Source organism: Gracilinanus agilis, chromosome 1, assembly GCF_016433145.1.
Source record: "Gracilinanus agilis isolate LMUSP501 chromosome 1, AgileGrace, whole genome shotgun sequence".
NCBI lineage: Eukaryota > Metazoa > Chordata > Mammalia > Didelphimorphia > Didelphidae > Gracilinanus > Gracilinanus agilis.
In genome coordinates, this window is record NC_058130.1 from 186,035,222 (window position 1) to 186,050,709 (window position 15,488).

At 35.5% G+C, this 15,488-nt stretch overlaps 1 protein-coding gene across 1 annotated transcript in view; it reads right to left on the minus strand.

Moving 5' to 3' along the window:
* The window catches only part of MUSK (muscle associated receptor tyrosine kinase), a 176,516-nt gene extending 164,388 nt beyond the window's left edge, over positions 1-12,128 (minus strand). The window contains exon 1 of the mRNA XM_044657347.1: positions 12,050-12,128. Coding sequence (XP_044513282.1) covers positions 12,050-12,128 — 79 coding nt within the window. The remainder of the gene's footprint in view (positions 1-12,049) is intronic.
* Between the last annotated feature and the right edge of the window lie 3,360 nt (positions 12,129-15,488).

Here is a 15,488-nt window from a genome sequence, read left to right on the forward strand (position 1 = left end):
ATGCTCCAAATGCCTTAATATCTGAATTCATAAAAAATTATCTGTGCTTCAAGAAGACATAGAATAACACAATAGTAATAAAGACATCAATATCACTCTATCAGTTTTAAAATTCTTTTTATTTTTACCAATTAAATATAGTAATACACTATTAGTTTTGAATTAATATAACAAAAAATAAAAAGGAAAATATGGAACCGGAAATATTTCTGTATAAAACTAGAATGTATCTTTTAAATGGGACAGCAAAAGAATATACATATTTCTCTGCACAGCATGGAACTTTTACAAACATCAAACATTCACTAGGGCACAGAGATATTGCAAACAAATATAAAAAGGCAGAAATAGCCAATAAATCCTTTATAAATCAATAAGAATAGAAGCTAGGTCTGGGTCCACAAATAAAATCTATAGATCTAAAAGACTTAATGGAATCTTAAATAATGAGTGGCTCAAAGACAAAATCATAGAAATAATAACTATATAAAAAACTATAATGATGAAACAACTTAATAAGATTTCTAGGATAAAGCTAAAGCAGTATTCAGGGAGTAAAAATTATTATCCTTACAATCATACATTAACAAAATAGAAAAAGAGATTAATGAACTCAATATACACTGAAAAAATTAGGAAATTGAGGTAGCTAGGTGGCTTAATGGATTCAGAGCCAGGCATGGAGATAGAAGATTATGGGTATAAATGTGACCTCAGATACTTCCTCACTGTACAAACCTGAGCAAATCACTTAACCCCAATTGCTTAGCCCTTACTCTTATTCTACCTTGGAACCAATAGTCAGTATTGATTCTGAGACAAAAGGTAAAGGCTTTAAAAGAAGAAAAGAAAAGAAAAATTGAGAAATTAACAAATAAACCTAAAAGAAACATAAAAGAAGAGACATTAAAAAAATTAGAGAGGAAATAAATAAATTCAAATTCAAATTCAAAAAACTGAAATCATAAGGAAAACTAAAAGCTGTTCTTTGAAAAGACTAATAAAAGTGATAAATCAGTAGGTAATCTGATTTAAAAAAAGAACAGAACATGTAATCCATAAAATAGCAAATAAGCAAGATAAAGCCACAGCAAAAATAGAACTAAAAAGGATAATCAGAATATATTTTGCACAGTTATGAGCCAATGAAACTGCAAACACAAAAAAGGAATAGAAAAATGCCTTAAAAATGTTAACTACCCAAACTATCAGAAGAAAAGCTAGAGATCTTTAATAATCTGATCTCAGAAAAGGAAATATATCTAGCTGTAAATTAGCTACCAAAGGAAAAACCTCTTGTTCCTGATGGAGTCACAGGAGAATTCTATCAAATTTCTAAAGAACTGTTAGGGCCCATACTTTTTAAATTATTCTCAAAAATTAAGAAAGAAATAACCTACCAGAATATTTTTATGAGACAAAAGAGTCCTAATTCCTAAGCCAGGAAAGATAAAATGTTGAAAGAAATAGGCTAATATCATTAATGAAATGACTGAAAATTTTTCAGCAAAGTTTTATCAAATAGACTATATCAATTTAGCCAAGAAATCATTCATTCCTGTCAAGTGGGATTTTTATCAGGGATACAAGGATGGCTTGACATTAAAAAAACAATCAATATAAAACCCCAAACATTCAAAACTACATGATTAGTTCAATAGATCCAGAAAAAGCCTTTGACAAGTTACAACACAATCTCGTACTTAAATAAAAATTCTTACAAAGTAATTGACTAGGGATATACAAACTTCTTGGGTAAGGATGCTCACTCACAGGTATTACTATTTCTATGGGATTTAATATAAGATCTGTTTCCCTCAACCTAGAAATAAACTTGTTTTTGTGCACTGAGCCATATAAACACATGTGTTTATAAAAGAGGTTATTGATTATATACTGAAGGTATGTTTCAAAAAATAATAATTCCTAGAACAATCGGGTGGGATCAACATAAACATAAAATACAAAGTAAAGTCAGAAATCCCCAAAAGGTACTGAGATACTTTCATGTTAGGAGAAAGCCTCTGACATAAAGTTACATAAGATTGGTTTACCTGTATAATATGCCATCTAGATAAACAATTAGATTATAGGGGAAGCTGACATCTAGATTCATAGCGACATAGCTCCTTTATCATTTAAATGCAACTCTGAAATGAATAAAACATTATCTAGGACAACATTAAAATGATATTTCAGTGAATAAGCTAGAAAATATACAGTATATGCTCATATAGCTATAATGTACAATATAATAATTGTTAGCATTTGTGAAGTATTTTAAGGTTTGCAACACTTTACATGTGTTATCTTATTTGATCCTTAGAATAATCCTGGGAGATACGTGTGTGGTCCTGGACAAGTCACTTAACCCCTGCTGTTTAGCCCTTACAGCTCTTGTGCCTTGGAACCAATACAGTATGATTCTAAGAGGAAGGTAAGAGTTTAAAAAAAAAAGTGCTTGGCACAATGCTTGACACAGTAGAAGTTATATGCTATTATTATTATTACATATTATGATACATGATTATATGTTATTATGCTAGATTTCATATTAGACAATTACTTTTACAACTGTGGCATAATGGAAAAAGAATTGATTTTAAAATGAGGAAGACTTGAGTTTAAGTCCTGCCTCTCTTACACTTGGGCTGAGTGACTGAAGATAAGTCAATTAACCTCTTGGTGTCCTGGGCCAGTTATATCAAAATCAGATAGAGACTGGAGACACTCAACCATTTGCACGAAAAGATCCCCGCAATTACTTATTGACTTAGAAAGTTACATATTTACATTCTCTGTGTTCAATTGAAAAGACTAAACAACAGCAATTTAATTTTTATTTATTTGGTTAAATTTTCCCAATTACATTTTACTCTGGTTTTAGCTGCTTTGGAGTAGTGCAGGTGTTTGACACCTCTGCTTTCTAAGACCACAAATTGCAAAGAAAGTTCATTGCTAGGCGTTTTCTCACCTGGGAATGCCTCTACAAGGAATCATGAGCCCGGTCTCTGTTTCCTCTCTGTACAGAGCACTGGGATAAGTACATGGGGGAATACAAAGATAAACTAAAGGAGGTCACCTGAACCTGTGGCGCTCCAATCCAGCAGGGAGGATTTCGTACCCCAAAATACGCAATACTGTGCTACAATGATGTGACAACTATGTCACAGCTGAAATGCTGAAGATTGGATATGAACACGAGCTTGACAGAAGGTTAGACGAGGTTGGAAAGGAAGATACCATTTCTCGTGGGGGGATTCAATGAAGGTATAATGAAGGAGGTGGTGTCTGAGCTGAGATGGCTAGGATTTCAAAAGGCAGAAGGGAGGGAGAGGAGATTCCAGACATAGGGAACAGCATGACCAAAGGCATAGGGATAAAAAAGTGCTGGATATGGACACAGGATGACAAATGGCTGAGTTTGGCTGAAGTATTTCGTAAATTAAGAGCAGTGGCATGGGAAAATGGTTTTAATATGATGTGATAAATTCTTATTCATATTTTATCTTTTCTGAAGCCAAGCATGTTGCATGATCGGTCCAGTGAAAATTGAGCCATTTTCCTTATCACTTATGTTCAGTTCTTTTCTATATATTCCAGTGCTGCTGTTGACATTCAAGATGTAATTAAAACCAAGACATTCAGGGAAAGAATAGGTGATTTTCTAAGTGGATATCTTAGGATTTTTGTTGTTTAGTTATTTCCATCATGCCTGACTCTTTATGATGCCATTTGAGGTTTTCTTGGCAAAAAAACTGGAATTGTTTGCTATTTTCTTCTCCAGCACATTTTAAAGATGAGGAAACTGAGGCAAATAGAGTTAAGTGACTTGCCCAGGGTCACAGAGCTAGTAAGTATCTGAGATATGAATTCAGATCTTCCTTTTTCCAAGCCCAGGATCCTATCTTCTATGTACTCTAGCTGACAAGAAAACCATGTATAAGCCCTGAAGTTAAAGGATTATGAGAAAAACTTTAATACATATTAAAATAAAATAGATCTGTAGCACTAATGTGAACAATTATATTTCTTTGGTCATCTAATAGTTTTAGAACATTCTGTTCATTTAGGACAAGCATGGATATTGAGCCCCTATCCCCTTTTTAGCAATGTTCATTCTCAGTTACCATAGCTGAAAAATCGTAACCTTCTCCCATTCCCAGCTAGATTTTGAAAATATTGAAATATTTTTATTCCTTTAAAATAATGACATTTTATCTTAGATTTGATGTTTGCTCAGTTTTTATCTATGTCCATTGCAGATTAAATTAAAAAGGAGTCAAAATAGCTGCATAAGAGTCTTAAGTCAAAGACTAACTTCCTAATACAAAATACTGAAATGGTGATGAAAGGATTTCTGGCATCACAGTGTCTGATGAGCTTTTTTTAAACAGGATTGGGTTGAGGTCATTCAATCACAGAATTTCAGAGACAGAAGGAAACTTAGAATCCACTTAAACCAAGCATTCTTAATCAGAGATCAAGAGACCCAACAGATCATTTAGTCATTCAATTTGTCTTTAAATTAATGAGGGAACAGTCCAATTACACTTTCACATGACAGTTCTTTTAATATTTGAAAATACCAATGTTGGCCAGTTTTGTTCTAAGTCTGTCTCCATTCTGTCACCTTCCTTTATCCCACTCAACCTGAGTAGTAGTCTAGCTATACTTTTTTTTTTATCTTTCTCTTGCCCAACATAATGAAAAAGCCTTTTTTCAGTTCTCTATAGCTGCATATTTTAAGCATTAGCATTCCTGACACTAATATTATAGGAACCTACCCTCATTTTGTCTCAATCTTCATTTATCCGTCTTTTGGGGATTTAAGCAAAAGGTGTCACAAAAAGTCACCTCAGGAAAGGCTTGTGGTGACCAAGTAATCATAGCCATGTCCTTGTTTTGGTTTTGGTTTTTATTGATCTTTGTGTTGACTTTCCCCATTAATGAGAAGCAGAGTTCATCACCCAATGGATTCTTCATCCATTAAATCAGGTGTCAATGTCAAGAGGGTAATTTGCTTGGGTCAAACTAGTTAAACCATAAAGCAGATGCATTAAAGTAATGGGACTTTAGTCCATGCCCAGATCACCTAATAAGGAAGTATCCACTCAGGGACCTGATTCTGGGACTATACATTGGGCAATGGCCTAATGTGGTTAGAAGCAAAAGCTTCATTAGAGCCAGAAATGAAACTTAATTTTTAAGTTTTAAATTTTAAAAATTATTTTTAATTTTAATTTTGATTTTTAAATTAAATTTAAATTTAAAAATATTAATGTAATACATTATACTATAAAAATGTATCAATAGGTCTTCTTGGTGGACTTTCATTATACATTCATGGAATCATAGATCCAGTGCTAGAAGGGACCTCAGAGGTCACCTAGTCCAGTCACTTCATTTTACAGATGAGGAAACCGAGGTCCACAGAGACCAAAGGACTTACTTGTCCATGGTCTTGTAGGCAATAAATAGCAGAACTGGCATTTGAATGGCAGCTCCATTCAACATTCTTTCTCCTGTATAATTCTGGCTTCATTTTAAAGATGAAACTCTTGGGTTCCTTTTTGTACAACAAACATTTATTAAGATTATAAGCAAGATCATAAGCACTGCTTGTAGAACACAGGTGAATCTATGTCACTACTCTGCTCCAAAAGTTTGAGAGGCTCTGAGGATAAAATATAAACTCCCTCTCTGGCATTTAAAGTCTCTCACAATCTAAATTCAACCCTATTGTCTCTTGTTACCTTCCCTTAAATAGTCTAAGTTCTGTCCAAATTGGGCCATTTACTGTTCTCTGTAGAGTCCATCTCATTTTCCAACTCTGTGCTGTGCATAATCTGTCCCCACACCTGAAGTGCACTTCTTGCTTATTTCTATCTCTTCCACTCTCTAACTTCTTTTGGTTCAAGGGGTTGCTTCCTTTGTGAGACCTTTCCTCATCTCCTTTAAGAATGCCCTATCCCTAAAATTACCCTCTCCTAGCCCAAATTGCCTAGACACCATCCCTGCTCCAACAGGAACAGACAATAGTAGTGGGGAAACATATTTTCCTTTCCCTTTTCCTGGGTATCCAAGGGCCCAATGGAGCCCTTCTTGACTGAACAATAATACCCTCATTTCCCCTCCCCTCTTTCTGGGACCAGAATCCTCGCTCCTCTCTGACCCTCAGATCCATTTTCTACTTCCCAATAAATAATAGACCACCCAACCTGTGTAGAGGATGTGGCTACTCACACACTATTTGGATGAGGAAGAGTCACCAAAAATATCCTTCTGCAATATGGAAAACCACCATCTAGCCTGCCACTGAATCCTAAGAAAACTCTGGACCTTGTTATCTGCTTTTGTTATGCCCTTCAAACCCTCAAACATTGTCTGATTTGTTTAAGAAGCTCTGGGCTTTGTTATCTGCCCTGCAGCTCAATTTTCCTACATGTATCATTGCCTTCAATTAGAGTGTGAGTTTTTTGCGATCATGTACTGCACTGCTATTTTATTTCTTTGACCATTGGGTGGCACAGTGCTTGGCACATAATAAATTCTTAATGAATGCTTTTTTCTTTCCTAGTCTCTTTATATTGACTTCTCTGCATATATGATGTTTCATTTCAGTAAAATATAATCTCCTTAAGACAAATATTGTTTTATTGTGTTTCAACATTCAGGGTCTGTTCCAGCACCCTGAACATGGTAGGTCTTTAATAAAGGCTTGTTGAATGAATACATGGTAAGGCCTTTAGCTGGGAAAAAATATACCAAGATGAAAACAGCAGTCTCTGGCCTTGAGAATCTTAAGATGTAACAAGGATATGCACAAATAATTATAATTAGAATGTGATAAGTGCAAAGGAAAAGGCAAAAGATGTTGAGGCAAGAGACATTACTTCTAACTGGGGCAATCAGCAAAAGTATCCTAGAGAAAATGGCACTTGAGTAGGACTTTGAATGGAGACGGGAATTTTAATAGCTAGAGATGGTGCACAGGGGATGCTGGACATAGGAGAAGGCACAAAAAAGGCACAGCACAGAAAAGTTAGATGATTATAGGGGAAAATAGGTCATTGAATTTGGCTGTAACATGAGGCCAGAAAGGCAAAAGGCAGCCTATTACAGTGGGGAAAATACTAAATTTTAAATCAGAGGACCTGGGTTCAAATTCTAGCTCTGCTACTTATTACCTATCTGACTTCTGCAAGTCACTCCACTACTCTAAGGTCTCAGGTCTCTCATCAGTAAAATGAAGAACTCAGACTGGAAGACCTTTGTGGTCTCTCTCTTAACTCTGAATTTAGTATCTCTGAATCATGAAGGCCAAGTTGAAAAGTCTGTTTGGTAGGTAAGTCAGAAGCCAGCTGAGATTTTTGGTTAGAGGAGAGATGTGGTCAGAGTGAAACACTAAAAGGTATAGCATTGGGGGCAGCTAGGTGCTCAGAGGGTTGAGTCAGGTTTGGAGATGGGAAATCCTGAGTTCAAATCTAGCCTCAGATACTTCCAAGACAAAGTACTTAATTCTCATTGCCTAGAACTTATCACTCTTCTGCTTTGGCATCAATACAAAGTATTGATTCCAAGACAGAAGATAAAGGTTTAAAAGAAAAAGAAGTATATGCATGAGGGTGAGGGGTAGATTGGAGAGAAGTAATGTCAGAAGCAGTTGAAAACAGTAGACAAGAGAAAAGTCATAAGGGGTGAACTGAGGTCATGCCAGTGAAGTAGAAAAGAAGAAATGAAATTGAGACATATTTGGGGAGGCAATAGATAGAGGACTTGACAACATATTCTCTTATCTTTTATTTTTTAATTCACGAAATATTTTTTTAATATTTGCAGATAACAAGTTGCAGACACATCCCAAACAGAATGAGTTCCCTGAATGACTGTTGTGTTTCTTTGATGCCTGTCATGATCCTGCTCTCCCATCCCTGGCACTATAAACCCTCATACTTTACCATTTTTAAGTCTGTTTTCTACCACCTGATGTAACGGAGAGAAATCAAGATACATTTCATCTATTTCCTTCTGTCTCCCTCAGGTCTGTAGTACTCATAGCAACTGGGTTTCCACAAACATACAATGAGTAACTCTTTCAATGGACACAGATTTAAAGCATCCATTAAGTACTTGGTGTACTGGGTTTCATCGACAGCTGGGCCCACAGACTTAGTCAGATATCTTATGTTTGAATAACTGGTGGGGGTGTACATGAGTGAATTACATGAGAATTTGTGCTAAAATACTTATTCAAAATAAATAGAATTCAGAATTCAGAGTTTTACGAGCAAATGAGGTAATTTTTAAATGGGGGATTGATCACAGGATTCATTTATTATATTGCCATTATAACTGCTCTTAAATATTGCAACATATTTTTTTTTTGCTAGACCATTAATGAGCTCAATGTATTCTTAATATATTCTTCCTAAAACTTTGACCATGGGCCATAGCATAGTATTAGAACAAGGGTTCTTTAATCTTTTTATGTGTGTCATGAACCCTTTTAGCCATTTGGAAAAGAGTATGAACTTTCTTAAATACATATCATAAAATTAACAAGATTGTAAATGAAATTATTTATGTTTAAAAGATGCAATTTTTATTTTTACCCATTCAAGTTCTTAAATCTGCTGAAATCTAGCTACAGATTTGGGAGTTTATGGACAACAAACATATTAAGAATCCTGTTAATAAATTGTCCTATTTTAAAAAAAAACTATGATGTGTTGCCAAATATGTCTAAGATCAATTAATATCACTTGTGAAAAATTTTCACTTTGAATATTTGGAATCAAATATATTCTGAAATCAGTACTGATTCATACTTTTAAATATTTTGGATAGAAAATATCTCTCCAAATCAGTTAACACTGGACTATTTAGTGCCAATACAAGACAATAGCTCTTGATTACCTTTGTAAAATAAGGCCATAAATCTATTATGGAAAAGGTATATTGACAATTAGAGAAATGAATGGATAATGGAAAAGAATCTTCTAATAATTGCAGAATTTTAATTTCATTAATACAAATTTTAAAATATATTCTTCTTTTACTACTACTATTCTATTCAAATTATTATTACAAATCTCATAAAATTATAGTATTAGGTGAAAGAAAAATCATACCAGAAATATAGTTGCGAGTAACAATTCTCCTTATATTCATTTAGAAAGCAAATAATTATGAAAATTTTAGATCATACATTAGAGCTGTTACCAATTATAGCAAAATAGTGACTTTTTTTTATCTTGCCTACTATAAAACATTCTTCAAGGACTTCTATTTTGTTGAGGTAATGCTTTCAAAATATTGTATGCTATATGCATAGAGACAATACATATTTCTTTTTTTTTTTTTAAACAAGATATATGCTGGAGGGGGCAACTTGATGGGGAAAGCATAAAAAGTCCAGAGAGATTTAGATTTAAAATACCTATTCACACTTGTATAGTAATTTGTGGTTTGCTAATTTTTTTATATTTTAGAAATCTTCTTCCAAACTTCATCTCAAAATGTCCTTTAAGTAAAACAAAAGAAACAATATATCTTATTGATATTTTGATGAAGTTAGAATGCACCACCATTTTATTCCTATCCTTTGAAAAAATCCCAAAGGGGAAATAATTTGTTTTTATAAAAAGGAGCCTGTCTTTAAAATTCATTAATTGTAAATCAAAACTTTCTGGATTCTAAAATTAGAATTTTAACTCTGTTACTAAATCCTGGTTAAATCTATGAAGTTAAAAAAAATGAACATGGCCTCTCCTGACCTGTGTTATAACTGGATATCCTGTGTGTGACATGTAAACTAAGATATTATCAGGATGTTTTTTAGATAATTCCTTGATTTAAAATAGCACAAATAAGACATGTTTGCCTTCAACACTGTTCACACAGGTACTGGACATCTGCAAAGAGTTCAGGAAGTATTAAAGTGAGCCATGGCCAATACAAATTATTTGTAGCTATTATTATCCATAGCAGACGCATATTTGAATCTCTATCTATCTGAGGGAAAGAATTTATATTTTAAAATTTTGGGTCCTATACAAATAGTATGATGAACGAATGACATTTGAGACGAGGGCCTTAATTATGAGTGTTACTTTTCAGAAAGATGATTATGTCCAATTTATATTCCTAATCTTTCAGCTCCAACATTTCTGTAGAAACTCTATAGTAGAGGCATTTTCTCAGTCTTCTCTGCCTTCTCTATACAGATATTAGGATCAAGAGAGTAATTGCTTAATATAATTAATAGGCTAGAAGAGGCCTCAGAGCAATTCTTAGTTTGGGATCCATAGTTCTGTACAGATAGATTGAATTTGAATGGGGGAAATATTACATGTGTATTTCAATATAATTGGTTTCCTTTGCAATTCTATTTATTTTACACATTTAAAACTATTCTGAGAAGGGTCCTAAAGGTTTCATCAGACTACCCTAAGTTAGGTCAATGACATAAACACACAAAATGACTAAGAACTTCTTCCTGCCTTTTAATAATTATACAAATCAACCATACCATTTTTTCGGACAAGGAAACTGAGTCAGTCTTTAAGAGACTTTCCCCAAAGGTCAACAGGTAGGTTAGTGGCAGAGTCAAGATTTGAGCTGAGCCCTTCTAACTTGTAATTTAATTTAATTTACTTTTCATTTTATTGGGTACTGTAAAATAGGGTATTCCAAACTGGAAACAAAATCTTTTTTCTTAGTTTTAAGAATAAAAAAATGAGGGAAATCCTATCTTTAAAAAAATAGATTCCTTTCACTTTGTGCTTCTAGTAAACTCCATAATTTTTTTGCTTTTCTTGTTTATCTGGTTTTTCTAGTATTCATTGACTCCCACCCAATCTTTGCAAAAGTCTTCACCATCTCAAAGTACTTATTTCTGCCACCAAATGAATTGCTTTCAGAATAGTATATATATTTTTTAAACCAGAGGTATTATTAGGGTCTTCCGGCACTTCACAACATACTAACCAGCCCTTTCCCCAGTCTGACAAATCACTCGCCAGGAATTTTCAGGCTGTGGACAGTCTTGCTAGTATAACAGGTGCTCATCAGTTTCTTAAGTTGCCTTCCTCTCCCCTGAGGTGGTGTTATTTCCGGTGTATTTGAGCTGCCCTGAAAAACTTGGGCCATCTCCCGCTCAGCCAAATCACAGATCCTGACTCAAAAGGTATTCTCAACCAAGGTTTTTTTTTTTTTTTTTTTTTTTTTTTTTTTTTTTTTTTTAAGTTCTTAACGTTTAATATTCATAACGGTTTATTTCTGTTTCACAAACTGCAGTCCTATTTGCAAATACAACTAGATTGGGGTACAGATATTTTTTGAATTAGAAACTACAGAGGATGAGTGTTTAAGGAAAGGACTCCTCTAACTGGCAGGATCATCAATAGAGGGGACAAAGACATATTTGTAAAGTTCCAGCACATAATAAATGCTTGTTCCCTTCGCTGGAAGAGGTCTTAATGGTAACAGAATCCAATCACTTCCTCTTTTCAGATAGGCTAACTGAGACTAAGGTTAGGGGATTTGTCCCAGAACTAGTAAGTGCGCGAGGCAGTGTTCAAATCGGGGTCTTCGGGCTTTTAAATGCAGCCAGGAAGATATCCAGATACCAAGATTAACCCTTTGTAAAACAAACCATTTGTAAAACCACTTCCAACCATATTGAAGTTTGATTCAGACACTCAAGAGAACGACATCAACAGAGGGTCCACCTGCTCCTGCCTCCTCAAGGCAATCTAAAAGAAGTAGCCATTCTGTGAGCAGACTTTTTGTGGTGGGACGAAAAAACAAATAAACAAACAAATAAATAAATAAAAGACACCATACCAGCCCAAAGCAAAGAGAACAGGTATGCTTATTTAGACAGTTTCCTTCATTTTCCCTTTTCTCCCTCCCTTCCACCCACGCAACCCCAAGAATGACAACACCCACCAAGAGCATTAACGAGCTGCAGCTGTTACACACACTCACACACACACTCACACAAACAGTGACGATGCAAGAAGATGACTTTGTTCAAACCAACCTTTTGGAAGTTTCTCGGCCAGGCTGAAGGCAGCCAGGGCAAGGATGTGTACGACTGGAATGTGGACTAGCTCTTTCATGGTTATAATCCAAGATGGAGGGGGTGGGGGAAAAGAAATCTCTGTCCAAGCAAAGCTAGGAAAATGCGCTCCCAGGTTACATTGTAAAGCGTGGTTTGTTACCAAGGGTCTCCTCCTACGGACTGTCCGAGCTCCAAGCTCCGCAGGGGCTAAGTATAATCAGGAATTCTCAGACTTGGCTGAGTGATGGACACGGCCAGCTGCTAGGCATCCACTTAGGTCAGTATGCAAACCTGGGACTGGAGAAACAAGAGAAAGCAAATCCTTTTAGAATCCCTTTTAAGAAATGGCAGGGAATACAATGCCAGATGCCTTACCCAAACAATAACTTAATCTGAAGGGTACCTTTTTTAATTGATATTTCAAATCAGTATGTGGAAATCCATCAAGATTGCAATCCACCATCTTAATCTACGGAATTTGCAATCTCTCCCATCTCTTCCTTCAATTATCCTCAATTTCTATCTTATTCTCACTATATACTTACCTTCCCGATCTCTCTCCTCCCACCTCCTACCCAAGGCTCCTCTTGGCCCCTCCCTAACCCAGTTCTCTGGGCTCTTTTTTTCTTGTCTCAAATCGTTTTCCCCAATACTTTTCCCTTCTCCTTTTTATCTCTCTCAATACTTATCCTTCCCTTTTCATTTTGCTTCACCTCTCTATTTCCCTCTCTTCCTTCTCTCTACTTTTCACAATATTTTACTCCTACTTTACTCCTTCATCTCTTCATACTTTGAATTTCTTCCTCCAATTTTGATTTTAATGAATTTGTTGTTATCAGCTTAACCTTTCCTCCAGTGAGAATTCATGAATGATGCTACTGATTTATAAATTTGCCTTCCATCTCCCAGTCTGTTTGGCCTTCTGAATCACCAGGACCATTTCCAGATTATAAGATTACTAGTATCTCTCCTTCTCTAATTTGATGTTCATGCCATCTATCTTATCTTTATTGTATTCTGTTGCTTTTCTCTACTCCATTCATCAGAAATTCCTTAGATAACAATTTGAGAGCCATCTGACTAGCATTTTTCACAAAATTAATCAATAGAGTTAATTTAGCTGGCTAAATAACTTCCTTCACCTCCTCATTTTTTTTCAAGCCCTGTAAGCTTTTGAAAATAAAGGCAAAGTATAGAGTTAAATTCTTTGACTAAGAGGAATAAATTCCTAGAAAGAAAAGTCAACTGCATTAAAACTTAGTGCAGTTGATCATCACTAAAATGTTGACCACCATGTGATATTTTATTTTTTCAGACATGGCTACTCATGAAGACCATAAACTAAGGCATGGTTTGCAATTTGTGTTGGTAAAGGAAGGACCCATTCTGAATGAATGAATGAATTATTGCTTAAGTGCTATGTCCATAGCAGAGTGCTAAGCTCTGGAGATACAGATAGGAAAGTAAGACATTCTCTTCTTTCAAGGGACTTATAATTGGGGGAGACACACCACATATGGAAAGCTTCAGCTGAAAGTTACATGGAAAATTCCTATAGTCCTTTGCAGTGGTAAAGCAGATGTTGATTCTTCTTTATTGCCATTACTTAAAGCCACTATTCCTAGGTCCTACACTGTCCACATGAGGGTCTGAGGGAGATGGGACTCACTGTGGTGAGATAATTTGACTTGCTTGGCACATACTATTTACTGTTTTCCCTTAGAGTGTCTTGTGCAAATCTCCAGACTTGCCTCCCCTGTGGGTAAATAGTTGATTGGCATTTGGGAGGAATAGCTAGACCTTTCTCCATAGGAGTTGCTTTCCTGAGTTGTGAGATTTGGTTTGAAAGTAGGAATAATATTATGGTGGATACTGCCACCTGAGGGCTCCAGTGCCTATCCGCCTATTGGTGGCAGTTGGTCAGCAGTAGTTCCTGGTGGTGATGAGTAAAGAGGACCTCTCCACCATTAGTTTTCCTTTTACTAATGGCTCTGGCAGATACAATAGAACCATATGTGGTGATTCACTGGGCACAGCTCTTCCCAAGGCTCTTGGGTTCAGAGTCCTGAGTTGTCTCCATCAAGGTCTGAACAGAGACAGTGGTCAAAGTAGGTAATGGTTTGACTTGTCTGACATATGCTGCCTCTGCTAGACTATCCTAGCATTCCTGCTCTTGAGTTTTCTATCAACTCTGCTTCTAGGATTGAAAGCCAAGGACCCTAAAGGCCTTGGCTTTGCTAAAGCCCTCTTGTAGTAGCTTTAACACAGATGGTTTAAAGATCAAAGAAGTCGGCCACCAGTACTGAATGTTTGGTTCACTCATTACTTCTTATGGATGTATCTTGGTTTTCTAATTAGACTGTACACTTCTCTTAGGCAGGGCGGTGTCTCCTATATTTTATAAAATACTGCCTAGCACAGAAATAAGTATATCCATGAGATAGTGATCAGATCTGTGATTTGGTATAGGAAATTTCCTCTACCAATTCAAGTTAGTATTTTCTCATAAACTTATAATATTAGGGAATTGTACATAGCACTGAGAAGTCCATTGAACCAGGAGGTGTCAGAGGTGAGACTCTAATTGGGATCTTCCTGATTTTAAGGCTGGTCCTCTATTTAATATGCCTCTCAATATTTTTTCTAAAACTTAAAGATAGAATTCAAGACTTACAAATACTTCTGGGAACCTTTTTATGATACCTTTGCTGAAATTAGGCTATGTTCCATTTTCCGTAAGTAGCCCACTAATTTTGCTGCAGCTCCTCTGAGGCAGCAGCAGGTGAAAGAACATTGAATTTTTAATTTGGAGACTTAAACATTTTTTATTATATTTTATTTTTCCCTAAATACATGTAAAATAATTTTTAGCTTTCATTTTTATTTTTAAATTTTGATCCCCAAATTCTTTTCTTCCTTTCCTACAGCGGTGAGGGTTCTGATATAGATTTTACATGTGCAATCATGTAAGACATTTTTCTGCACTAGTTCTTTTCTGGAAGAAAACTCAAACAAAAAAATGAAAAAAGAAAGTAAAACATAGTATGTTTTGGTTTGGTGAATTTGGAGGCTTTTTTGGTAACTTTAGCTGCTTAGAGCAGTGAGAGTTTAAATAATTTGTCTAAGGTCATCCAGCCAATCTTTGTCTACCACTTAATCTTTGTCTACTGCTCTTTGTTAGGACACAAATTCAAGTCTTCCTGACTACATGGCCAATTCTAACTATTATACCACACTGCTTCTCATATAAAAGGATCTTTTTTTTTTTAAACCCTTGTACTTCAGTGTATTGTCTCATAGTTGGAAGATTGGTAAGGGTGGGCAATGGGGGTCAAGTGACTTGCCCAGGGTCACACAGCTGGGAAGTGGCTGAGGCCAGGTTTGAACCTAGGACCTCCTGTCTCTAGGCCTGACTCTC